Source organism: Manacus candei, unplaced genomic scaffold (genome assembly GCF_025592945.1).
Source record: "Manacus candei isolate 608988 ecotype Guabito, Panama unplaced genomic scaffold, ASM2559294v1 h1tg000005l, whole genome shotgun sequence".
In the NCBI taxonomy this organism is placed as follows: Eukaryota; Metazoa; Chordata; class Aves; order Passeriformes; family Pipridae; genus Manacus; species Manacus candei.
Window position 1 is genome coordinate 25103156 of NW_026138053.1, and position 26805 is coordinate 25129960.

General features: G+C 42.2%; 1 protein-coding gene across 3 annotated transcripts in view; it reads left to right on the plus strand.

Annotated features, from left to right (window-relative positions):
* The window catches only part of COP1 (COP1 E3 ubiquitin ligase), a 123571-nt gene that overhangs the window by 33071 nt on the left and 63695 nt on the right, over positions 1-26805 (plus strand). For all 3 annotated transcript variants that reach the window (XR_007905620.1, XM_051794157.1, XM_051794171.1), the window contains exons 10-12: positions 864-978; positions 4387-4522; positions 19114-19257. Coding sequence is in view for 2 of the 3 variants with exons in the window: in XM_051794157.1 (XP_051650117.1) it covers positions 864-978; positions 4387-4522; positions 19114-19257 (395 nt within the window). In the remaining variant the exon portion in view is untranslated. The remainder of the gene's footprint in view (positions 1-863; positions 979-4386; positions 4523-19113; positions 19258-26805) is intronic.

Below are 26805 nucleotides of genomic sequence, written 5' to 3' on the forward strand. Positions count from 1 at the left end.
TACGTGGAGTGGGTTTTGGTGCCACTGAGTGACATTATGGGTGTTGTATGTGCTCAGCAATGTTGTTCATCAGGGAGCTTGGTGGCTCTTAAATCTTTTAAAATTTGGCTTTGAGGAAATTAGAAACTAAAGCAAGGGGGTCTTCGTGTTTCTTGTGTAGTGGAGGAATTAATTCTTTTTCCTTACTTATGATTAAAATGGTGAGTACTGCATTTTCTGGTTTTGCTTCAGGAGGAAAGTTTGCTTATGCAGTTTAAATCCTTTCCTTCTGCCTCTCACTGTTTCTGCTTGGGTAGGTTGGGAAATGTTTTTAATGATGAGTTTCATGGACTTCTTTTCAATTAACCTTTGAACTTCATGCCGTCTTCTCCTTCTCCTTCTCTCTTTGTTTGCTTAGCTTTACAGAGAGTTACTGAGTTGCTTCAAAGGAAGTAATTGAGTAACTAACTCATTAAAATAAACACCTCCTTCTCTTTTAATGAGCTGTCTGCCAGGGATCTGGGGAGTATTTGTTGTACAGTCTGTTTGACTTGTGAAGTTGGAAGATGGCCTCTGCTGTCCATTGCTAGAAATGCAAGACAGGTCTCCCCAGGGGTTGGGGCTGCCTGTCCTGTGTGTGAGGCTAAATTTTACAAAGATTCAGGAAACAAAAACTATCTAAAAGCAGCTTCTTTTGGTTGTTTAACTGTGCATCATAGAACCCTAAGACAAACTGCTGACTGTGGCAAGATTCTTAATTTGTCATTTTACACTTCTAACCCATCACCATATATTGTATAATTGTTTATAATTGGGTAAAACCTGTCAACATGGAACCCAGGCCTGGCTCTTCCTTTCTGAAGTGTTCTCCCTTCTCCCCTCAGACCAAAAAGCAGCCGTGGTATAACAGCACGCTCGCCTCGCGACGCAAGCGCCTCACAGCTCATTTTGAGGACCTAGAGCAGTGCTATTTTTCCACCAGGATGACTCGTGTCTCAGGTGAGTTCCTCCTGCCTGGTGTCCCACTTCTGGCATCAGTTACCTCTTGCAGGGCCCAGTTCTCAGAAAAGCCTTACTTTTGAGAGAGCAGCTTTCACCTCCTTGCATGGGAGTGTGGCTGTTCATATTTATGTGTTACTCAAGTAATCCCATTTTGCTTTTCTTGAAGTTGCTAAATTTGGAAAACTTAATCCTGTCACTTTGGAGGGGCACGTGTATTGCTTTGTAATCCTGTACTGAGAAGGGCAAAACCCACAGTAAACAATTTCTCTGGTGCTGGTTCTGAAGATGCAAATGCCTGACAGCAGTGGTTGGGCTGTCTTTCTGCTAGATGTAGTATAAAGCCAGTGGTTAAAAACATTGCTATTGGAATGCTACAGAGGTATAAACATAAATTGATAAATTCTCCTGTATTTAGCATGCAATAGGACACTTGGAGGTTATCCTTTATGTTGTCTAGATTGAGTCTTGGTTAACAAATGACTTGAAGTATAGAATCTGAGTGTGCAGCAGTGCTGTTGTCCCAAGGGGCACACCTTAGATTTAAGGCTTGTTCTGTAGAATTAGCAGCTGTTTTTAAAATTGCCTAGATTGCCTCATTCATAATTGAGTAGCAGTGTGACAGCAGCAAGAGTAATTGTTACCCAGTGGATGGATGGTTCTTAATTACATGACAAGATTTTGAAGATTTTAAGAAATGAGTGGGTCAAATGAATATGTCTTGAGGGCGAGGAGGGTTGTTCTGCAGCCCCTCTGGGGAAGAAACCAGCTTGGGGAAGAAGGTTTCAGGCAATGGACTGTGGCAGCCAAGAAATTTGCAGCACCAAGCTGTGAGCTGCAGCCCATATCAAGTGTAACAGACTGCAAGGAGAGCAGCCAGCCCTCAGGGGGTGGGAGAAACCTCTTAGGAGCATTAAGGACTCAGGAAGAGGTTGCTGCATCTTTATGTATAACCTTAGGGGGCACAGATCAGCAGGAGAGCTGGGGTACAAACCCCTGGATTTTTCTTCTCCATGAATTTGTTTTAAGCTTTAGTCCTGTTAAAGTAAATAAACAAATAAAAATGTTACAAATTAATTAATAAATGGCTTTAAGTTGGAAACGTCTACATCTTCTACCTGCTTCAAAGCAGTGACTGACTCAGTTCTCATTGTGCACAGCAAAATGATTTTAGCAGGGAATGCAGCACACTGAGAGGTTGCCTCAGGAGCTGGAATATTGGAGAAGCCCCTTGTATGTGTCCAGGCAGTTCCCTGTGAAGTGCCAGCAGGTGCTTTGCAGAATGCAGCTCTTCACAAATCACACTGAGATCTTTTCCTGCACTGCTATCTTGGTGATGCATAACTGTGTTTATGTAAAAATAATACTTATTAACCAAGGATAACAAATGGGGCTCTTCCCAGCATTCCCTTGTAGAGGACATCTTTCTTTGTAATTGGGAACTATAAATATGAATGCGGTGAAACTGGTTTTTTGTATTCATATGTGTCAGCTGCACCAAGAGCAGAGGATTTGCAAATGCAGGTTTTCTCCTAAGTAAGGAATAACCTATGATACTTGATTATGTTTTCCTCTCTTAAATCATTCCTGCGTTTTGACACATTTTAAATAGGATTTAATGTGGATTTAAAGCTTTTTGGAAGCAGTGCCTCTGACTGTTGGAGTAGGGAGTGGGTACATAATATAACTGTAATTATCAAATGGCCTTGCACTTTGACAGGGAAAATGTCTTGAGAAATAACACTCGGTTTTCCAGGCACAGATAGAGAATAAATTATAGGAGGACTGTGTGCTTGATCTCTAAATGAGGGAAATGGAAGGGTAGCAGCTATTTGTCCCTACCATAGTGTCAAACGAGAAAACAGTCTTTGGAAAACGCTGACTGATGTTTATGGGCTGCTTCTCAAGCTGTCTTCTGTCGTGGTCAGGTGCTGATGATTTTAATTTGGAGCAGCACTTTGTTAATTTTGCCCCTTTTGATCCATCTGACATGGGTAGTGTATATGCTAGTACCCTTAAACATGCTAATTACTGCTAGCCTTCAATGTTCCTTTATATGATCAAACATTAAACAGCATATAAGGGACACTTTTAAAATGCCTTACAAGTGTAGAGATAATAATTTCTGATGGCAAGGAATTACCAGGGTGCAGAAAGTGATTATTCTCTGTGTTTTCCCACAAGAAAGCACAGCTGGGTTTTGCATTTATAAATCAACCTCTTCCTTTTTTCACCCCAGTGTTTCCAAACCTTTCTAACAAGAGGATCATGTAATTTCCTTATGCTGCTGATAAGGATGGCTTAGCTAGTGGGTGGAATTTGATTTCAGTGGGGGGTGTGTGTGTGCTGCTGCAGTGGGTGCTGTGGTGGAACAGGAGACAAAGTGTGTAGTACCTGTAAACCAGCAGCTCCAGTTCCCCTAAAATGCACTGATGCAAAAAGATAAAGTGAAGGTAGGAGCGTTAGAGGAGGTGGAGGAGGACTACTGCAGATTTTTGGGGCTATTACACAGCCTGAAGGCTCTACCTAGTGTTTGACTGCAAATCCATGATTGTTTTGGGAACCCAGACTTGCCCATGCGGCATCGCTTTAAGTTAAGAATTTTTCCTTATTTACAAAATACTAAAATTCGAAATGGTTTTAAAGAAATTATGTTCCTACCAAGAAAAGCTGAGACTTCTGAGAATTCAGAGAATGACTTTCAACTATCTACACTGCAATTTACTTTTAACTTTTGTAGTAAACTGTTCCATTTCCCACAGAATATTTATCATAATTATTCAAACTGGCTCGATTTCACCTTGTCTGCTGAAGGTCATAATTTTCACAAAACTTCCAGTACAGGGAGCATTCTGGTTTCATGCTTGTCTTCCTTCTCCAGCCTTGAAATGGTTCTCCCTTAGCTCTGTTGCTTTTGGAATATCAAGACAAATATTTTTTACTAAAAGGTATTTTGAATGTAATTGACACCAAATGTAGACAAATGTAATAGAACAGGGAGAGGAATATACTTTCACCCCCACAGAGAACTAGATATGTCCTTTACAGTGCATTTTTATATGCTTAAAGGTTTTCTGTTAATAATCTATATGGCCTATGGGCTCTGAATGTGAATAAAATAGATGAGCTTGCCAGGAAAGCTGTATTTGATTTCTAGGCAGATTCTCAGCAGTAGGTTCACCCAGCATTGCAGTGGAAAGACTTAATCTGTGCTCAGAAAAATCATAGTACCTTCAGGTAATGCTAGAGGTGAGGGAGAGCCTGGTTTTGACCAAGAATCCTCCCCAGATAACAAGCAGAGGTGGTATCCCATGAAGACATATCTTGATTTTTCTATTTGTTTGTTTGCTGTTGAGTTTATCTTCTTCCTGTGTTTCTGCCCTCCCCAATGCTGCTGTCTCTCCCTAGATGACAGCAGAACCACCAGCCAGCTGGATGAGTTTCAGGAGTGTCTGTCCAAGTTCACACGCTACAATTCTGTCCGACCCCTGGCAACGCTGTCCTACGCCAGTGACCTCTACAATGGCTCCAGCATAGTGTCCAGGTAAGGCACACTGTGCTTCTGATGACATATCTCATATGGATACAGGCTGCTGAGGCTGAGTTAACAACCCACATTAAACCAGTTATGGTCTGTACACGTGCCACACTTTGCACTTGCTGCCCGAAAATAGTTTTGTGATTGTGTGTGTGGTAATTCTGTGACTGTCACTGATCTGTGAGGGCAGTTGGGTATCTCAGTAGAACCTTTTATTCCTATTGGTGTTGGTCACGGCCAAATCCAAACCTTTGAAGTGCCAGTGAACATCAGCAGCTGTTCTACAAAGCCTGTTGTAGGCTCAGTCCTCTTTATGTTAGTTTAGTTGTGTTGTAAGTGATGCAGTTTTGGCGTTTTAAAAACCATCCGTCTTGCTTGGTAATTTTAAGAACCTGTGGTAGGTTTACATTTTAGCAGTAGATCCAGTCATAATGGCAAATGATTAAAAAGCTGAATTGTTTTTAACTGTGACTGCTTGAAGTTTTGAGCATTGGAAGATCTGTTTGCAGTGTTAAGCACTGGCGAGGGGATGGTTGTGGTAAAGCCAAGGCAACAGCTCCAAGAACAGCTGTATGGAGTGGTCATGTCCTGTGTGCTGCTGCTGAAGCTCCTCTGAGCCTCCTGTGGAGCAGTTTGGACACTTAGCTGGTGAAATGCTACTGACTCTTTCAACAGAATTAGTTTCTACTAGTTCAGCTCCATGAACCAGCTCCCTTAGGGATCAGGCTTGAGAGCACATGGAGAGGCTGTGGCTTGTCAACAGCCCTAACTTTAAACTGGTTTCTCCCCCACCCTGGGAATTTGCTTAGTCTGTGGTGGCTTGTTTTGGAGCTCCTTGTGGTGGAAAAAATGATGGATCGTGTTAACTGGGAAATCTCTTCTGCATGGCAAGTATGCAGGACCCATCAGCTTCTTACAGGAATGTTTCACTAATTTAAATGTTTGTTCACAGCAATCTTTTGAGAGAGAGAAGAAGTATCCTTGTTTTGTACATGGGGATCAGGAGATCCAAAGAGACTATACCTGAGGTCTTGAAAGAAACATTACATGGACAAGATAAATTAAACTTAGGTTTTCTGAGCCTTGATCTAGTGCCTTACGAAGGGGCCATTTGGGTAGTGACAGAACAGCTTGAATATTTGTTGAAAGACCCCAAGAAATTTGTACTGTGTGAAGAAATGGAGGCATATGTAGCATAGAATACATATTTTTGTTTAAAGCAGCATCGATTCTCTAACTACTGCAAATATGTAGCAGGAATGTATAATGTCCGCCTTAGCCACAGAGGTCAGAGCATAATAATCAGGGATCTGACGTATATTTAACCTGCACTGATTGGGTTCACACTTGCTGCAATGAAATGCAGATGGGAATCTCACTGCAAGGTAGACAAACTTCCTCAGCTTCCGACCAGCACGGATTGGATTTTGCTCCTTTGCCCTTTCTTCTCCTTGACATTCTGCAAGGGAAGCATTTTTGTGGTATTTGGTTAGAAAATGCTGGAAGGGCACTAAATCACGCTCCTGTTTTGAAGGCATCCTAATTCTTGAGTGAAATATATGTTTGAAAAGTATGTGTGCTCCTGCTAAAATGAAGATACTGTGGGGCCTCCCTCCAAGCCAGTCCTAGAACTGGTAATTAAATGCATTTCACTGAACAATAACTTAGTTTCTGACTCAGTGTTCTCCCCTGCTCATGCTTTTTATTTATCAAAGCATTTGAGAAATTTTATGGGGTTTTAGCATGTGAGCTGAGTGAGACTGTTCACATCTGAGCATGTCCTCAAGTGCTTTGGTTGCTGAATGTGCTGCTACTGTTGCTCTTGTTGGCTTCTGGCTATTCAAACAGTTCCTGTAAAGTCATAATTTGGCAATCAAGAGTTTATACTCAGTATGTGTTGACCAACATAGTCCTGTGTTCACCATTGTTCTTCATCCAGATTAATAGCTTCAAGTTCAGAGAGTCTGTGAAACTAAACGAGGTGTGTGGCTTAGTGATGGCAGCTTAAGAAAATAAGAGCAGCTTTTAGGTATTCACAGATGAGCCAAATTAATTAAGGCACTTAAAAAGTGAAAATATGCTTTTAACACGCTCTGAAAAGTTTTATTTATTCTACTGCACTACCTTTTAAAGGTGTTCCTGGGTATGAAGTAGGAAACACTGATGAAGAGACAGAAAGGAAGTCTTGCTGCTTAACCTGTTCTGTTAAGACAACTGGATTTAAATACAAAGTAAATACAAGACTACTATGTAAGAAATCTTAATTTTTTTAGGAAGTAATTTAAAGGGATATTTTAAATATGCTTAAAAATAAAAGTAAAATTGACCAGAAGTTAAACTTCATTGCAATTTTTTTTTTTTTAATTAGCTGCTGTTACAAATGTGCAGAATACAGGAGTGTTGAGTTTAATTGCTTTAACCTTACGTAAAGTTCACACTCTGGACTCTAAAAGATCTGCTGACTTAAAGAGCTTTTTAAGATGTATTAGCTTTAAGTTCATGAAGGAGGAAGATGGAAATGTTCCTTATCTGCAAAACCTTGATGTTTAGAAGGGAAATAAAGCTGGGTTTATGGTAGCAGGGTGAAAACTGTAATTAAAGACAGGCTGGAAAAGCCCTGAAACTGAGTGGCAGCAGCGCTCTCCTGAATTCCTTGCCACAGGAATGTCCGGACTTCTCAACACTGTGTATGTTGTGTTCCTGTAAAAATCCTGATGGAACGTTTAGGGAAGCTCCAGTTGCCTTTTGGGATGAGGGGACAAGCCAATCTCTGCTCTCCAGATCCAGGTCTCCCCGGCCTGGCAGGGAGCTTGCCCGAGGGACCAGTGCAAGACTGGTACCCAAGCTGTGCATCTCCCACCACGGGCTTGAGGCCTTATTTGGGAAGGTGCACACCCTGAGGGGGAGAGCTTCCCAACCTTGCTCAGAAATGCACTCACAAGAAACATTTCATCCCTGTCCTTTTTTTGCCCCCCTTATTTGCTTCAAGAACAGCAGATGATCAGAGAAGGATGTTCAGGGAAGAAAACACGTTCAGGGTGCTGTGATTGCAGGTGGCTCAGTTTTGCTGTAGCATCAAGGGGACTTTGCAGCACGTTTGCAATATGAACACGTACCTCTATGTGCTAAATGGCTTTTTAATACACTCAGCTCTATTAAGTACAAAGTGTTTACACGGTTTTCACAAGTATATTAAGTTTTGTTAGAATTGGGCCAAGGAATACATTTTCCATTTATTATGCCCCTAGACAGAGCAGTTGTCAGAGCTTAACTTTCCTTCTCTCTGCTGGCAGTGGCAGTAAATGTAAAGGCTTTCTTTTAAAGATGAGTCTGTAAACTGCTGCGTTAGCATTACAATGATTTATGGAGAAAATTGCTTTACCACTGTCAGAGGCCTTCAGAGAATAATGTGGCAGTCTTTCATATTTGAAAAAAAAAAAAAAGGAACAAAAATGAGAGAAATACATTACAGCAAAATGTCTCTTGGAAACCTGGGTATCAGGGAGCTAGTTCTCCCCGCTCTGTGGTTCCCAGCTCTGGTGGGAACATGAATATGTCTTTATTTTAAGTTCTTCTGAGTCAGGTTACCATTTCTCTGAAAAATGCCATCCAAAGGGGGTTGGATAACCAACACTAAATATATTTATCTAAAGGCACAGTGATTTACAGAGAGGAAAACAAACCACTTGTGGTTTTGGCTGCTAAAACTCTTACCTTTGGTGTCCCTTATTCTGTTTATTTCATCTTTTGCTGTTATTCCGTTGCCTCTGAGTAATGAACAAGACGTGAAGAGGTTTCTCTTAGATTTAATTGCACTGTTTGGATGCTATTTCAAGATTGCATTTTTGTTTGTGTTGACTCTTTCAGTAACATGACCTGAAATCCTTTCTTCAAAGGTGAGCTTGAAAGAAAAAATCCATTAGGAGTGAGTTTTTCATGTATTCATTGAACCATTCTATTTTTCTGTTCCCCTTTTTACTGTGGACTACAATTACTTGTCCATATAAATTCTCAGAACCAGCCTTTAACAAGATACCTTTTAGTTCTGTGTTGACCATAACAAGCCCCCTTTTGTCTTTTTATTTGCTTTTTTTTTTTTTCAGTGCTTGGGCTGGCCAGGATTAGATGAGCCATTTTATTAAGTTCGTGACCAGCAATGTTTCTATCTTGGTGGTAAAGATAAATTAATGAAATGGAAGTGGGTTTATCCTTCACAGGATTATGTTTCAGAGTGCAGCAGATGCTGCTCCATGAGAAGATGAGAAATGAGGAGGGCTGGATTTTTCTTATAGCCTGTTAAATAAATCATTTTTTAGATGGACTCGGTTTTATTTACAAGTGGCAGCTCAAAACCGTGAATGGATCTGTCTTGTTTGAACTGTTCCCACAAGTAGAAGGAAGAGAGAAGTGCTTGGATAAAGAGACTTAAACTGCAGAATGGCCAAGGAAACTTGAAGCATAATTCCCTGAGCCTGCTTGAAGGTTGTGCTTGTCCTGTGGTCCTCTTACGTTATTTCATCTGAGGTTTTGGCCTGTAGACCAGAGTTTGTCTGGGGCTCAAATGGGATTTTAAATTAGAGTTGAGTGAAATGCAGAGCATTTCCCTCACTTTCCCATCTTTTTCTGTGGAGTGCAGAACTGATACATTTCCTAGTGCTGCATAAATGTGGTCTGAGTTCCTTGAGTAGAAGCTAAATGTGACTCGTACCCAGCAGAAGGGTTATACAGGTGTCAGTTCTGATCCAAATTCAGAGTTCAGAGACACTCAGCCCTGTAATGTAGCCCTCCCAGTCCCCAGGAAGGGCTACTGGTACCCAAAGGGCCTCTGACACCAGAAAAGAGCATATTTTCTTTTGGCCCAAAAAGCAAACCTTCTGGTGACCACGGTGATGCTGCACAGAGGGGTTTGTTCTTCCATCAACCTAAGGGCTAAAACTTAAATAACTTGACATTGGCAAGTTAATGAATGGAAGTTGCATGGCTACCAGTGGGACCTCATTTTTTTCCTCCTAATTTCAGACTATTTGGTAGTAGGAAGATCATTTTCCCATTAAACTCTATTAGTACTTCAAGCCTGTCTCCATCTGCAGATAATTAGATGAGAGTTTTCACCTGGATTTCAACTTTATGAATTTTTATAAATGGCCTGTTAAAAGTATTGAGCGGTCTTTTGATGAATTTGGGAACTGGCTTTTAAACATGTTTCGAAGAGTGACTGCACTTCAGGTCTTTAATTTTTTGTCTGTCTTGAAGACACTTTGTGCAGTTCACCTAAACAGTTTCCATCTCATGGCAAGTGTCTTGTAGCAGTCCCTGGCTCAGCATGGGACAGTCCAGCTTTGGAGTGGGTACAAGCTCCATCCTCAGAGTTATTCAACAACAGGCTGGAGAGAGCCCTGAGCAACCTGGTCTAACCAAAGAGCTGCCCCTGCTCTGAGCAGGATATTGGACTAGAGACCTCAAAGTCTTGGGGACTCTGTTTGTGATAAAGGTACGTGATCAGATCACTAGAAATTCGACAGTTCTGTCCTCACTTTCTACTGAGCATCCTCCTCTGGCTTCAATTTTTAAGGAGGAGGAATTTAAGGAGGAATTCCTTATATGACTTGTATAGTAAAAAGGGAATTTCACCCCTACAAACTTTAAGATCCATGCTTATAATTTCTACAGAATTGTATTTATTAGATTTGAAACTGGTTTGTTTGTTTTGGTTTTTGTTGGTTTGTTTGTTTGTTTTGAAAAGCAGCTTTGTGAAAGTGCAGGCACTCAAAATGGATGCTGTGGTGTCAGGAATGTCCTCTGAGAGATTAATATTCAGGATAGGAGGATGGTACCATGTGAAAATTGCATTGCATCATTGCATCCACCCCTTCTTGGCTGATCAGGGTGGAAATCTTTTCAGTGAGGCTGCAGGTAGCTGCCCTTCTGTCCCTCCTGATGTCCATGGGATAATGGCTGTCATCAGGCAGTAGTGCTGTGTCTTGGCCTCAGGAATTGCAAGCCATGAAAGCTGTGGTTTCACAGCATCTTCTGCACAGAATTCCCATGCCAACAGTGTCTGTAAAAGCCAAAGACGGATTTCTCTTAACCCCCCCCCAATTTTATAGCTTTCATTCAACATTGAGTGTTGATACAGTGAATTCTTGTTTCTGCTTGAAGACACAAGCCTGTTATTAATAGAAAATGGATTTCTGTAGCTTATTACAATATTCTTTTAATTTTCTAGCTATATTTGTTGGAAAAGCCTAAATTTGCTTGGAGCTAATGATCTGAAAAGTATTAGCTTGCCTTTGGATTTTTTTTGTTGTTGTTGTTATTCCTTCCTTGCTAACTAGAAAAGTTAGTCTGTTAGATGGTAGGTAGTTGAAAAAATATAATAAGGTAGTGTGTTAAAGCATGCAAAGATGTATGGTGTGGGCTTAAATGCTTCTGAGAATAAACCTGACAAGCAGCTCAGCTTGGAGAAGAGGCTTGAGCTCATGATTATTAATATAATATCATTTGTATTAATAAATACAGTCTCTAAGTCATGTTTGGGATTTATGTGCTGCATAGTTGTTTTGTAGAATAAGGTAATAAATAACATAGAATAAGTTATGAAGTGGTGCTTATGTTCTCATAGGATTATATACAAGTGTGTGCATACATTTGTGCTAGTGAAGATGGAAGGCAGATCAAGTTTCTCTATATGAGGCTGAAATTAAGGTTATGCATAAACCATTCTTTAGGAAAAAATAAAGGTACTTATAGATAGCATTCAAAATACTGATGAAATAAGATTCAAAATGCCAACACAACAAATCTCCTGAAACAGGCTTGTCAGTTGGATGAAAAATGCTTCAAATGATGTTTTAATCTCGTTCCATCAATACCAGGCAGGCAGGACCATTGCAGTTAATTGCCCCAGCCCATCCTTTGGCTCCTTGGAAAGGCTCATCCGTGGCGTATGGACTCTATTTAGGAAAACTACTGCCCTGACTTGTGGTGCCTGTTGGATTCAGATGAGGAGTCTAAAGAGGTTACTGTCTCCAGCTGTCCCTCCTGGTGCTCTGCAGGGTGTCTGGCAGAAGAGCTGATGGCAGCGTCGGGCAAATTTGGAGGACTGAATTACTGGGTTGGAGGCTTGGGGTGGTGACTTGTCCTGTGAAATGGGACCTCTGGCAGTGTGGTCAGCTGGAGACAAACATCTTCAGCTGCTGCTGTGAAATCATGGAGGAATCCTGGAGCTTGTGGGCAGACTGCGTTGTTTACAGTGCCAGTAGTGATGGAGGTCCCTCTCTCAGATCTAGTTGTTCCGCTGCCTCTTCAGCTCTGTCAGCAGCTGCCTTGCTCAATTTTCAAGAAACAAAATCCTTGTTGGTGTAGTTATAAATGTGGTGGCATGGAAACAAGCTTGCAAGCTTCTGAAGGGCCTTATATTTAGAAGGCGCTTCAGTATCTATCACAACTGATTGAGGTCCTTCCTGCTTGGTGGTGTAATCCTGAAGAGATGGTACTGCTGTTCAGGCAACCTTACAGGTTGTTGTGGAGCGGGGTTCCCCCCCTCAGACTTCCTTCTTAGACAGCTTGGGCAGATGCTGCTGTCTTCTGTTCCACCTGAACACGAGGAAGAGCTTCTTCACTGTGGGGGTGACAGGTTGCCTGGAGAGGGTGTGGAATCTCCCTCACTGGAGATATTCCAGAACTGTCTGGATGCAATCCTGTGCCGGGTGCTCTGGGATGACCCTACTTGAGCAGGGAGGTTGGACCAGATGATCTCACCAAGTGGTTCCTTCCAACCTTACCCATTCAGTGATTCTGCTCTGGAAATGTTTCCCAAGCTTGAAGGCAGCTGAGTATATTTGGAGACTTGTAACCTCTTCCACCGAGGTATTTGGCAGTGTTGGGGCTGTGCTCCAGCTACTGTCAGAGCTGTTCAGAACCTGCTGTGTACCAGCCCAGTTGGGTGAAATGGCAGATCCTGGGGTTGTACAAAATACTGCAGCAGGCAGACCGATCCTTTGGCTTGAATTTTAAATAGCCTCATGAGAAATGTTCTGCATTTAACCGTTGGCATTTTTAGTTAATGTTTCCCTACTCCAGCTTGTTTAAAACGGTGTTTGTGGAAAAACTGAATCTAATCCTCATTAACTTGCATGGTAGTTGTTTGCAGCAGCTTTGGCTCATTGTACTTCTTTGGATCTGGCATGGAAAAAGCCTGGGATTGTCGTCATCTTCTCTTCAGCATGCAGAAGAGCATCGCCTCGCAGGAAAGTGGCTTTTTATCAATACACACTTTATGTTTGATTGCTTGCAGAATTCAGCAGTTCCCTATAGGTTTTCTCATCGTTAGTGCTAATTAAGCCGAGTCCCCCTGAATGCATGTATGGAAAAAACCTTATGCAGTAGAAGAGGATGTCTCTAGCTACAGTCTTACAGCCAAGGCTGGGAGTCTTCTGTGGCTTCCTGGGAGATTTTGTACTTAGAGGAGATTTAGGTTCATGGTAACTTCTCTGCAAAGTAGAGAGGACCATGGTTCTGCAAAGGGAGCTGTTGCAAGGAGCCCAATTAATCTCATAGCATACTATATGCTCTCGTTGGGTTTAAAAAAAGAATGACTCCGTTTTATCTAGCGATGACAAAGCATGAAAGTAGCTCTGTTGGGTTTGATTTCTGAGCTGTGAGATGGATCTGAGCCCACCAAACCTCCCCGATTCAGGCTTAATATTCTCCTTTAAACAAGCTCTTTATGGAACGGGTGTACTGCAAAGTGGTCTCTGTTAGAACTGATGGCATTTCATTACACTTAAAAGGGTTTTTGTGAGCATGAAGTGGGCCTGGAACTAGGTCTAATGACATTACTTTGTTAATGCAGTACCTTTTTATGCCTTCCTTCAAAGGGAGCAGAACAGACCTCCAGGCTACTGTGGCTGTAAGAAAGATCCTGAAAGTGTGATTGCAGCATGGCTGGTGCAATAATGTGTTCCCAAGGGAGCCTGGAGCTGAGGACTGTCCTTCCCTTGCAGTGCTGGCTTTGATGGGCTGCTCTAACACCTTTCCCTGTCTGTTGTCCAGATGTGGGGGGAAAAAAAAGATAATCAACACACAGAGCTGACTTTCTGGTGTCTTATATTTATGCTCCAAATAGAGGTTTGCTGAGGGGGAGTGAATTCTCGTCAGGTGTTTGGAGCCTGGAGGAGGCACAGTGGCAGGGGTGGGTACCCAGGGTGCATTCAACAGCAACTGGTGCTGCTGGAGCTGGAATATCCCAAACAACTCCCGGGAATGGAATCAGAGTGAAATAGCTTGGGATCCTCTGTCCTGTGGTTTTCCTTAGGCATCCATTAGGCTTGAATGTGATCTACTGAGGGTAGCCAAGGCAACTTTACCTTGATGAGAGGACAAATCTGGAGGTATTTTGGTAACCTGGGGGTCACATCCAAGTCGAATTAATGTGATTTTTAAGGATGAAAGTGGTTCGCTCTCTGATAGAGTGACTTTGAGGGGTAATCTCATTTATACATATAACTTATCTCTCCACATAACAGTCTAGAGAATCAATGCTTTCTCTAAGTGGTCCTTTCTGACTAGAGATTGCAATAACCTCTCTGGGATCGTGATATGCTTGCTCAGTTTATATTTTGGAAAACATTTGGCAGCATGGGGGTTTGAGTCAGGGAATGTATTCTACAGTAGTGGTGTGTACTTGTCCCTGTGGGACAGGTTAAAGACTCTGAAATAGCAGCAGTGACCTTATTTAGGTGATGCTCTGTAGTAAGGAGTAACTAATTCAATTGTTGCTTCATTGAAACAAACAAACAAACCCACCAAAACCAAACAAACAACCCCACAAAACTCACTACATTTTATTTGGTCACTCGCAGCTTTAGCAAAACAATCTCTTGATACTGAAACTTCATATGCTTTGTCTCAGTAACTTTTGGGTTTGTGTGACAAAATTAAGACTTTGAGCTGATGGAACACAACATTTGAGAACTTTAATAGCAGCTTCCTATGCCTGAATATAGCTTTGCTTTCAAAGACCACAAATTAGTATGCTCTTGCATGCTTAGTGACACTAATTGCTTTACTTTAAAGTATCAGTCTGCTGTAAAAATGGTCTCTCAGGTGTGTGAGAATAATACCAATTTCTGTATTGCTCCTAGGTGCTGAGCAATCTACACTGGTGCCCATGGTGTTGGATTGTAACCTAAATTTCTAACCTTTATTTCAATGCCTCAAAATGAGCATTGGAAAGAGGTAATCAGGCCGTAGAATGGGGGACTTGGGGTTGCTAGAAGTGACAGGATATCCCTTAGAGGCCAGGGAGTGGAAGAACAGAGTGAGAAAGGCTTTATGGAAATGTTACTGAAAAGTAAAAGCTGCTGTTGGCCTCTCTCCTTCCTCTCAACCATCAAGTCCCTCAAAACTGAGAATACATCTGTGTTGCAATTAAATATGTGACCATGGCAAGATATGAGTTGAGGTTAGAGACACAGAAATAGAAGCAGCACCAGATTGGGTAAAAGTAGAATTGAAAGGCTTTGGTATATTCAGGGAGGAAAATATATGTGCGTGTGTGTGTGTATATATATACATATAGTTCCATGAGAGGACTGAGTCATCCACTTTGTGGAAATGGCAACTCCTACGGTCACAGATCTTGTTACCAAGTCAGGGCTGAGGCATTTATGATTATAGTAGCAATTGCAGAGTGTATGGAAAGGGGAGAGGAGCAGTTGGCTGCAGACCTTCAGTAGTGACTAGTGATGCCATCAAAGGCGAGTGCAGTAGATGCAGCCCCTGGTTTGAAGGATTAGATACAGCATGTACCTGTAAATATTTGGTCTGGACCAGTTGTGCATGGGTTACCGTTGTCAAGTTCACTCCACCACCTTCATGTCCTGCAGGAGTAACTACCTGGAATGTGTGTGTTGTTTTAAAAGTGTAACTGGGAGGGAGGAAACCCTCATCTGTCCCAAATCAATCTTTTGGTGAGTGCCTCCTAGTTCTAATGTGACTTGTTGAACACTAGTCTTGCTGTTGCCTTGTTCATAACCCTTATGGTGAGGCAGCTGCTCTGTTCCCTTAATCAATTTAGTTGCCCATCTGTATGCATTCCCTAACTCCAGCCCATCCTCCTGGGATGCAGGAGAACAACTGCACACACCATCAGGATGCAAATGTAGGAATGTAGCAAGGCTTTGCACAATGGCAGAACTGCTAAATACTCATTCTTTACTCCTCCCCTGCTGCTCTACCCTCAACACCAAGCCAAGCTTCCAAGCATGTTTCAGAAGCAATTTATTTCGTAATTCCATTTGTTAGCTCTGAGTGCTCTCCAAGGTCACAGGTTTTAGCATTAAAATAAAGCAATTGATTTGTAATCTCACAGATTGGGAATAAAGAGAAGCAACAGAGAAACCAGAACCCTTGAGGATGTGTTTACTTCCTAGCAGCTCTTAGTAATATTTCCATGGGATGTTGGTCATCAACTTCTTAGAAAAATGCAAACTGTGATTTGGGACATGGAGATGTCTCTCTTTGATTTTCCCTAGAACAAAACAATCAGCTCCTTTCAATTTGATTTCTACAAGTAATTCTGCTGCACATTTATAAAGCTCTTTCAAATATCCAGGAGTTCTTGTGTCCCCAAAAGATTCTTTATAGAAACTCAGCTAGTCTTTGTTGGTCAGAAATGTGGAGTTTGAAAGTAAGTTAAAAAAAAATCAAAAGGAGCAATTGCTAATTCTTTTTAACAAGCACATCTTTGAGGAGCAAGGACCAGTGCTGGTCCAAAAGGTAATTTCCTATTATTTCCTATTATTGTGTTGCATGTTTTCTTTGTGCTAATGTTGAATTCACTTGGGCTGTAGAAACGTATCACCTGCAAAGCAGAATGTTGTCATTCTGAGCTGTCTTTTGACAAAACAAAACTAAGTTCTCTGGTGAATTTTCAGATAGATAAGCTTGTGTATAAGCAAGCGCTTACATCTACACAAAGACTTCAGCAGCAAGTGACAGGAATACCATTGAGCCAGTTAAATGCAAATAGACCTGGCTTAATGCTAAATGTATTTAAAAGGGAGAAAGCATGAAAATAACTGTTGCTGTGCTAGTGGGCTGTTTGTCCTAGTGCTGATTAGTCCAGGTGGAAGCAGAGCTTTGCAAATATTGGGAATAGTTTTATATGGTATATAATGCACTAGATTAGATACTTGGATTGTTCCTATTTTTCTTTGTAAATCACTAGCAGAAAGTGAGAACACCTGTGCCAGGACTGTGCACAGGTGATGGAGGCCAAGGTGCAGGTGTGTGTTGGGTCTACCTTCCTCTTACAGCAATGAATGTCTGTACCAGTAGTGGTTTCTTTCTGCATCCTTTTTCTCCCTGCAGTGTCTTTGCTCTTTGAAGGTCACAGGTCTGACAATCAATTCTATTGCTTAATGCTTTTTATTATTTCTTTAATGATGTGTTAACTTTTATGGATATATTGAAATACTCATTTGTGATGTCTACAGCATGTCTCTATTTAAAAAAAAAATTTGAATTAATGCTAGAGAAGCAAAACCACCCCAGGTTAGAAAGGTTCCATTCTGTTCTAATAACTTGGCTTTTTACCAGACATTGTAATACTTTTTTTTTTTTTTTTCAGCAGAAGGCTGAGGGTATAAATTGAATCCAGGTAGATGAATCACTGCCATCAGTTTAGTTGTGCTTTACCTGAATCCACAGGGCAGGGAGCAGGAGCAGAGACAGCGGTTCAATTAAGATTGTGGTACAAGTAAATCCGTGGTATTGTTACAGAGGCTTTCGATTATAAAATTCTTCCATAGGACACGGCGAGCTGACAAGACAAGACAGGCCTGAATGGTGTTTTCATCCTGTTTTTATAAAAAGTGATTTAAACTGATGTAGATCTTGGGAAGGGGGGCAACCTGGCTGCTTAGATGACTTCTTTCCCTCTCCCATTTTATTTAAATAGCTGCCTGCACGCTTGCTAAATTCCCCAGCCACAATCGTGTTCCTTCTTGCGTTTTGGAGGCTCATGATTTTGCACAGGCTGGACTTGACAAGGTTCTCTAGAGAGCAGTCATGAGTGGGACTGCCTCCTGCCACTGCCTGGGAGAAGTTTAGGTGCCTGAGTTAAAAGGCCAAGTTTCAAGCTGCTTTATTGAATTATTTTATACCATCAGACTGCATTATCAACACTTTCCTCTCTGTAGTTTAAAAATAACCTGATGATATCTCCTTTATGAGGACTTGAAAATTCTGTTGGTGTTTAAATTTATCTTCCCTCAGAAGCATTGCAGTGCCTTCGACTTCTTGGCTGTGTTGGGGAGTAGGAAACTCTTCCTGTTACAGCTATGGGGGCAGCCTGAAGAACCCTCTCTCTTCTTGTAATTAGCTTAATGCCTTCTAATTGTAGAAAGGTACATTGAATACCCCTGCTTCCAGGATTTTGAATGTGAAATCAGTGTAAACTTAGTTTTCCCTGCTGCCATTCATAACTTCCTGCCTGGTCCATAAACACTCTGGATTCTTGGGGGCGTGGGGAGAGAAGTGACAGGGGCAGCAGAGGCTGAAATGAATTACTGAGTGTAAGAACCCCAGAAGAGACCTCTCAAAGCAGTAGATTGATTGCTTAGTCAGGAGACTTGAAGAGAGCTGGTTACTGATTTTAGAAAACTGGAGACTGAGGGCAAATGCTGCCCCCAGACCCTTTCTGGGAGGTGTCCAGCACATCCACTCTGCTCTGCCTGCAGTGCTGTGGGCTGCAGGGAGGCAGAAGCTCCTAGGAAGCAAGATTACTGCCCTGTCTGGTAGGTGCCTAACAGATTTCTCTCAAGCCCTCCCGAGCTGCAAAGGTAGCAATGACATTAGCTGTTTATAACCTGCTGCCTGCCTTTCTCTCAGATGTATTTCATGTACAACCTTAGGCTTTTCTCATTTGCAGCTTAACTTTGTTATAAGGTGACTGCTTTTACTTTCAACTTCATTGATATCTATTACAAACTTGCCCTGCAGGTCAGGAAAGAAGGCTCCTCTTGTTTCCACAAGCAACCCTAAGTGGAAGCCAACGTGCACAGTTCTTACAGTACTGATGATCTGTGTTTCAACCCCCTGTTGTTACTCAGGGAATTTAGGAGGTTTTTTTCCACAATTACTGGTTTGCCCTGCATTAACACTTACAAGTTCACCAAGCTGCTGTACATCAGAGAAATCAATGGGCAGTCATGCTGTGGCACATTGGTGGTTTTCTGGGGAGAACTGTCAGTTTTGACATTTGGGTACCATGCAGTGTAGGTAATGTAGCTGAACTGGAAAACCTCCAGAGCACCTGAACAAAGATCCTGGCTGCAGGAGAGTAATTGTGCTACCAAAAACTTGGAGATGTATTGACAGGGGGTGGATTAGAAAATGACACCTGAGAGCAAGAACTCCGAGCTGTCGGTGTTTGTGCCAGACCTCATCAGGGTGTTCTGAACAGGGTATTTGCAAACTGAAAACTGTTGTTCTCAACTCTGCCATACTGAGGTGTTTAGGAGCTAAAATACCCTGCCAGTAAGTACATGTGGTGTTTTACACAGTTCTCAACCTATGCTTTTGTTCCTCAGTATTGAGTTCGACCGAGACTGTGACTACTTTGCCATCGCCGGGGTGACAAAGAAGATTAAAGTCTACGAGTATGGTACAGTCATTCAGGATGCGGTGGATATTCACTACCCTGAGAATGAAATGACCTGTAATTCCAAAATCAGGTAGGCACTGATTTGCATTTGAACTCAGAGGGCCTTTTTTATTTTTCTTTTTTTTTTTTTTTATGTGCAGTAACTGTTTTGCTTTCCTTATCCATTGTGGGAATGGAATGGTAAAGGAGGAAAACAGGAGCCAGCGGAGATTGGGTGGCACAGGCACTGTTACTTGTGTATGCTGGGCTCATCCAAGGTAATAACAAGCTCACATATCTGGAGGAGAGAGGGATAGAGGGTAGTGAACTGCTTTTGTGTTCCTTTCAAATGCTGTTGGATACCCACTCAAAGTAGTGGATATGCTCCAGGTGAAGTCTTAGCTCGTCTCAAGGTGACTTCTGTACCCAGATCTTCATAACAGCCACCAATTCCTCCGTGCTCTCTTCTTTTCATTGACCAGATCCTTTCCATTCTGCTGAGAGGTTGCTAGTCCTCAGGAAACGTGCCTTGTTGGCACCTTCTGCCTTGGAATTTTTGTCTGTCTGAAGTACTATTCTGCTGGGCCTCATAATATCTAACTCTGGGGGAAAGACCTTGCTTCATTTTTTGTTTCAGTGCTGCTGTCATTACTGTCAACCCATTGATTTATCCTTTTAGATATCTTAAGCCAATGAAATATAGACCATTGGGTCAGAACTTCAGTTGAAAGAATCCAGCTAAATAAATTAAAAATCCTAATTCAAAAATTCTGTTAAAGCTCAAAAGTAAATAATACAGGCAATCAAACCCATTCAGTATTATAGTACAAGTTTCCAGCATCTCTGTTGAACTCATTTGTTTTTATTTGGTACTCTACATTTTAAAAGCAGTAAAGCACCCACAAAAGTGTAAGTAATAAATTTAAGTAACAGTCCAGCTTCCATGAAAAGTGTCATGCAGCAAGATTAATAATGTTTGTGAGCCTACTTCAGAACGTAAGAGTCACGCTTCGTTTTGTAGCTGACACATTTCTAAAGATAGATCAGTCATTCCTGTGTCGCTCGTGCTCATTATTCCCAGGAATTGCATAACACTATTTTATGAAGGGAAAAATGTAAATGCAGCTGACCCTGGGACTGGCTTTTCAAGATGGGTAAAAACAGCCTGAAAGGGATTTGCATTGATAAGCTGTACTGATTATGGAGCTTGTGTTTTGCTGGGCTAGTGAAATGTTCAGCATTTTTGCCTGAGTCATAGCAGAGTTCACACTGTTCAGCTTCATTTTCCTGGAGAGAAGAGCATGATAATAGGAGAACCATCCAGCAGTCAAACAATACCTTTTGCCTGAATTAGAAGGGGAAGAAGCAGTGTATGTTTGGTATTTCTCAGTCCATCTGAAACAACTTCCAAACTTGCTGCTTCAAATTTGATAGGGGTCTACGCTGATGATCCTGCCAGGCATTAGGAAGTTGTTAGTTCTCTTTTCTCCCGCAGCTGCTGGTGAGAGCCACGTTAGTGCCTTCAGTGGTGTTACTCAGTGGTGTCAGCTTTGTGCTCCAGACAAGACGCTGCTCGCAATTCAAGATTTATTCTCATTCTCAAATTTCACACATATATACATTTTCTGTATATGTGACAATGCTAAATGCACTGTCTTCTGACACTCTGCCTCAGCGGAGGAGGACAGGGTCCTCTTCTTTCATTTTCTTGCCCTAGTTTTTCTCATTCCTTTGAAGAAATATGATTGTTGGTTTTTTTTTTTCCCCGTCAGCCTCCTCCACATTATATCAGGCTTCCTTTGGCATGTAGGTGCTTTTGGTTTTGACAAATAAAGTTGGTCTGTCAGTCAAACGCATCCCTGCTATATCCATTAGCTGTGCTGCCAGTCACCGGTGCCGGGCTCGCTGGCGCGGCGTCGAGCAGCATAATAACTTGCTCTTCTGAAGTGGCGTCGCTTGAGGGAGAAGTTATATGTGAAGGCTGTAATTTCATTATGGAATATTGCAGTGTGCTGAAAATGTGCCTGTATTATAATAGAAAAAAATCTAAACAAGTGGAGCCTGCGCTTTGTAAAAAGCCTCGGCTTAAAGCTGTTGATCTTAATTTGGGTGGAGGTGCAGCTTCTTCAAGAGGCTTTGCTCTACCTGAGAGTGCCCTTCCTGATATCGAAGGCAAACATATTTCTGCCCTGTCACATGGGTGGTATTTCTCTTCCCAGCAGAGATGCAGGGGTCTGCCTGCAGATGGGATTTGGTGACATGTCTGTCCTGGTTAAATTGATCCTGGTTAACCTTGTTCAGAGCGATGATGCCGGAACATAAATCATTAGTGGTGATGTTGGTGGCTCAGCTTTCGGAGGAGCAGCAGCTCTGATGGGCTTTTATGAAGGCAGACAGGTGACAGCATTTGTGAGGACTCGTGTCTGGCCAAGAGCAAGTCTGGCCCAGAGCAGCTGCGGGAAGGGAAGCCCATGCCTGGGCCGGGGCTGGCGCCAGCCCAGCCCTGCTCTGCCGTGTGCCAGCTGGGTGCCTGCTGAAAGGTTGAGCTTCGTGCCAGCAGTAATTGATTGTAGGCTTTCCTGGAGCAGAGCCCTGGTACCAGCTGTAGCTGAGTCTCTTCCTCTTTTCCAACCCCCTTTTTTTACACCCACCTGCTTCTTAAATGCATTCTTTTTTCATCATCTGCTAAGCCTTCTCATCCCTATTTTTAAGAACGGGGAGGAAGTCGGTGTGTCGGGTTTCTGGTAAATGTGCATCGCGTCCCCCGGGAACAACAGTGGCATAAGCTTCCAGGAAAAACACAAGATGACACATAAATCCTCATAAAAATCCCATTTACAGATTCATAGCTGCAGTACAAGAAACAAATCCTGGCATTGTGTAGTAGCTATAAACAGCACCCTGTGAGCTAATTATGACTTGCTGTGTCCCTAGCTATGGCAGGCGCTAATCTGCGGCTCCCTCCGTGTGGGAGCTGGGAAAGGATGGAGAGGACTGGCCAGCAGTGAGCCACAGCTCTGCTCTGATTTATTCAAGAGGCAGATTCGTTGTTTTGCCATAGGTCTCGGGGGGGGAGACAAATAAGGAGATCTGGCATTCAGGTAAAAAATTGGCTTTAGGCCTCGTTAATCTACAATAGGTGATGTGCGAGTGTGGTTGGGTAAACATGCTTTTGAAATCCATGTTTAGTATTCTGCATGCTCACCACTGTGTGTTTGTAGCATCTGTACTTCAGTGATAGATGTTACCACAAACCTCCGAAATCAGCTGCATCTGTTTAGTCAACGACAGTTAAAGCAAAGCTTCGGTAGCCTTTCTTTTTTAGGAGGCTGCCGATATTTCACTGTTTTCATTTTTCCGTGTCAATAAATCAAACGTGCTATTGCTCTATCCTAACAGCAGTTCATGGGTGTATTGCTGCCAGCTTTGAAAATGGCAGCCAGTTCTCACTATTAAGTTTAAATTAGGCAAAAACTTGTCAGATGGTGTTTTTCGTCATGGAGTCTCTGCTATTTGGAGAGGTATGAGCTGAAAATCCTTGTTGTGTTGGATGCCTGTGTTTCCAGTGTGGAGAGTGTTTGACATTAAAGAGGTTATAAAGAAATATACCTTCAACTTGCATTAATTCCAGTTTTTAGAATGACTTCTTTACTTTGCAAGAAGATGGAGTTTTTCTTTAAAAGTAGTTGTCTCTTAACCTCTGGGAGGGTTTTCTTAGAATTGATTAGTTTCATTTAAAACATTCGTAGCAGTAATTTAATTCCACCTGTCTCTGAAGTATTTGTTTAGTGTTGTTTTTCAGGTGGATGTTTTTGCAGCCCTTAAAAACATTTAAGTCCTAAAACTACTGGTCACTGGTTGACTCGTGGTAATAGACTGGATCTGAAGCACTTGGTGCTTGGAAGCAGGTCAGACCACAGGAGTTTGTGCCTTATTAAAAGCTTTAACTTCGTTTCACTCTCACTACCAGAGGGGCAGTTGACACTGGGTGGCTTGATCCTGGATTTGAGACATTTCAGCCATAAAAATACTGGCTCATGAAATAAACATCAGCATAACTGACAATGTTAACTGAGCTGGCCCACTTGTGTCTCCGAATAAAATGAAGGATGCACATAAATCTTTACGGGGTCAGGATTTCTGTGTGGCTGGATCAGATGCTGAGGGTAGGAGAGTGTTTCAGAGGTTGGTGATTAGCTTTCAGCTAGAGTTTCTCCAGCTTAATCCCCTGGGAAGGAAAGCTATCACAACTTCTGATAAGATAAACCTCTGGGGTGTAACTATCACCCTGTTTCTGGATTAAAGAACAAAGCAAAACCTGAAAAAAATAAAGCTGCTATATTTAAAATAAAAGATGGCATCTCACACTGCCTTTTAATCCAGTGCTGAATTATACATTCTCTCAGCCCTAGGTAGTTATTTTTATATCATATCTCAGAGCCTCCACACTTCAGTTTCTCCCTGGATGTGTCTGCAGGCCATCTAAAGATTGTCTGCAAAAGGTTATTTTTATGAACTTCTGAGGGTTTGATGGTTAACCTGTTTGAGGAATGTGTAAGCTGCATATTTGGTTCATCTCACCTTTGCCCTTTCCTTTCCCCTTCTCCAGCTTTTTCCCCCATGCCTTTTTTTGAGTCCGTTGTTCAATTTGTTGCCCACGATAACATCTCAGGGGAACCCAAAAAGAATTGATATCTTTGAAGTTTCAACAAAATTGCCTGTGTTGGGCATGGAAGAAAGATCAGTGTTTGCCTTGAGGGGAACATGGCAGCAGGTTCTCGACCCTTTGTAGGTCCCTGGGAAGCCACATGGAAGGGAAACATTGCTATGTCCCAGCTCTAGGACAGCCTTCTTCTAGGTGTGTGTTGTCACAGCTGCCAGAGGATACAACCAAAGGACTTTTCATGGTGTGACTTTTTAGGGGCACAAGTAGCGGTAGGATAAGGGGGGACAATTTCAAGCTAAAAGAGGAGAGATTTAGATTAGATATTAGGAAGTTCTTTACTCAGAAGGTAGTGAGGCCCTGGCACAGGTTGCCCAGAGAAGCTGTGGCTGCCCTATCCCTGGAAGTGTTCAGGGCCAGGTTGGACGGAGCTTGGAGCAACCTGGGCTGGTGGAAGCTGCCCCTGCCCCTCACAGAGGGCTTGGAATGAGATGATCTGTAAGGTCCCTTCCAACCCAAAGCATTATATGATTTCTACGAAAGGATAGTCAAACCTCAAAAAAGAAGCATCCTTTACCTGGAGGGGGAGCTCCCCTCCAGCTGATCCAACCCTAAACTGTGCTCTACAAAGGTTACTTTACAGAATTTAAGTTAGGTATCGCAACGTTTAGGAGAAAGGTCTGGTTTCAGACCTTTCAAAGAGTTGGGTGGTGATGAGGGGGGAATTATGGCAGAGAGCTGGAAAAGAGTTGATTTTTGTCTTACTATGATCCCCTAATCATATTACTTAAAAATGAAAGATTTATGGTGTGTGTGACTTAAAAGGTGTTAATTGAAGCACTTAGTGGCTGCAAATCCCTAAACATTTTTCACCTGTCAGTTCCTGTTTTCCCCTCTTGGTCTATCTACAAATTCTTTCCAAATGAGTGTTAACCCCTTGTTAACACCATCAGGCTGCAGTGGGATTTTTGCTGTGCTAGAACTAATGGACATGCTTTTGGACACAGAAACCCTTCATTTTTCTTCATCTGTATTGACTGAGCTAGTAAAGTATTACCTGTCCCTACAAACCTGACACTTATTAAATCCATCTTGAACAGAACCGTTAAACTCTGTCCTTTACATCTTTCTGCCTCCTCAGTTATTTCTAATTTTCATCATCTGGGGTGATTTCTTGTTTGACAAGATGTGGTTATGTGATTATCCTCTTCATACTTCAGCTGGCAATACCCAGCTCTCCTGTGCCAATCCACTAGCATAGATCATCCATCCTCTGACCAGCCAAGGTGTCACCAGCACATCAGCCTTTCTCTAGGACCCTCTCCACTGGCTAGTGCTGCCTGATATACTCTCAAAGCCACCCAGAATGCCTTCTAAGATCTGGCTCTGGGCTGTATTCTTTCTGCTTTTGTGTGATGGCTACACTTACAGATTATTTCCTTTTTTCCTTAAGCTCCTTGAAGCCCTGACTTGAGAGGAGATAAGGTGGTAGGGAGCAGGTTTGAACTGATAAAGGTCTAGTGCAGTGTCTACCCCCCTGCCATTAGCTGGAGTCTGCTCCCAGCCCAGAGCTCACTGTTGTAGCTCTAGGGCTCTGAGCTGTTTCTGCTTCCACCAGGGACTGCTCCACCTAGAAACAGGACTCCAGGCATCAGATGTGGTTATCTCTGGACTGCTGCAACCTTCACCTCACAGCTCTGGTGGGCAGTGCCTGCCAGCTTCACTTGGTCCTCAGGGAGCCACTTAAGCCTCTCAGAATGAGGCTTCTGGTAAATCATAGGCTGTCAAGACCTGCTTTTCTGTGTGGGTACCTAACAATAGTAGAGCTGGAGTAATGATAGCCCCTTGATGATACATTTGTGGACAGCCCTCGTGCCTACAGGGGCTAGGCACACTAATATTTTCTCATTAATGACATGGTGTGGAAAAGGTGAAGCCAAGGAAAGCATTGCCTGAGCTGTATCACCTCTAACATCCTCTTAGCAGCTGGTGGTTAAAGATGATGACTTACATGAGGTAAATAAAATTTTAACTTTCTGAATGTAAAGTTTTAAAACCAAAGGATGTTGTTAAGTGTGACCATAGTCAGAAGCAGAACACCAATGCTACTTGCTGTTATTTAAATAATTGGAAAATAAATGTTTATACTTAACTACCTTAAGAAAGGAGAAGTACTTTTCCCCTTCTGTGTGTAAATTACTAAGGAAAACAGGATGCAAATGTGCAGTGGAACCAAGAATTTGTCAAGGTATAATACTCCTAAGTCAGTATCCATGTACCTACATCATGCTTCAGTGTGTAGCTGCACTGATCAAAGCAGCACTAAGTTAAAGAATCACAGACTTTCAGTTTATATTGTTGGTTAAAACTTGGCCTCAAGGCTACAATAATCTAGTTATCTGTGTCAGAGCTTTTTGAGGATGGGAACGAATTGGATCTGTCAGTTCAGCCTCTGCTACGTGCACCATAGCTGATAGCAACTGGCTCACTTCTTTGCCAGATGGTCCAAATATTGGTGAACAAGTATTACAAATTTTCTTACCTCTGTCACATTTTTTGGGAGTCAGAGTGGAGGCACAGTGCCAGAATGCCATGAGTGTGACTTGGCAGTGTCGCTGCTCTTGTTTTTCTCTGCTGATGGTTAGAGTTTGTCAGTGGAATCATCATTTAGTTTTGCACAGCCACTTAATTCAGTTTAAAATTAAAACCTGTGTGATATATTTTGCAGTTCTTGATCAGAAACGTTTCCTGAAATACTCACAGCAAACAAACTGGTGTTTCCTTCTGGCTAAAAAGGGGTTTTTTCAGCATTTACAGAAAGCTGAAAGTTGTTTCTCAGAAGTCAAACATTCATTTGCAAGAGGTGCATGTATATAGAACATTAGATATGTGTTGATTTACCATCCATGCTGCTGTGTTTTGCCTGCTGTTAGGTAAATTCTTATCTTTATGGTAATAATAATAGTAGTTTATGGT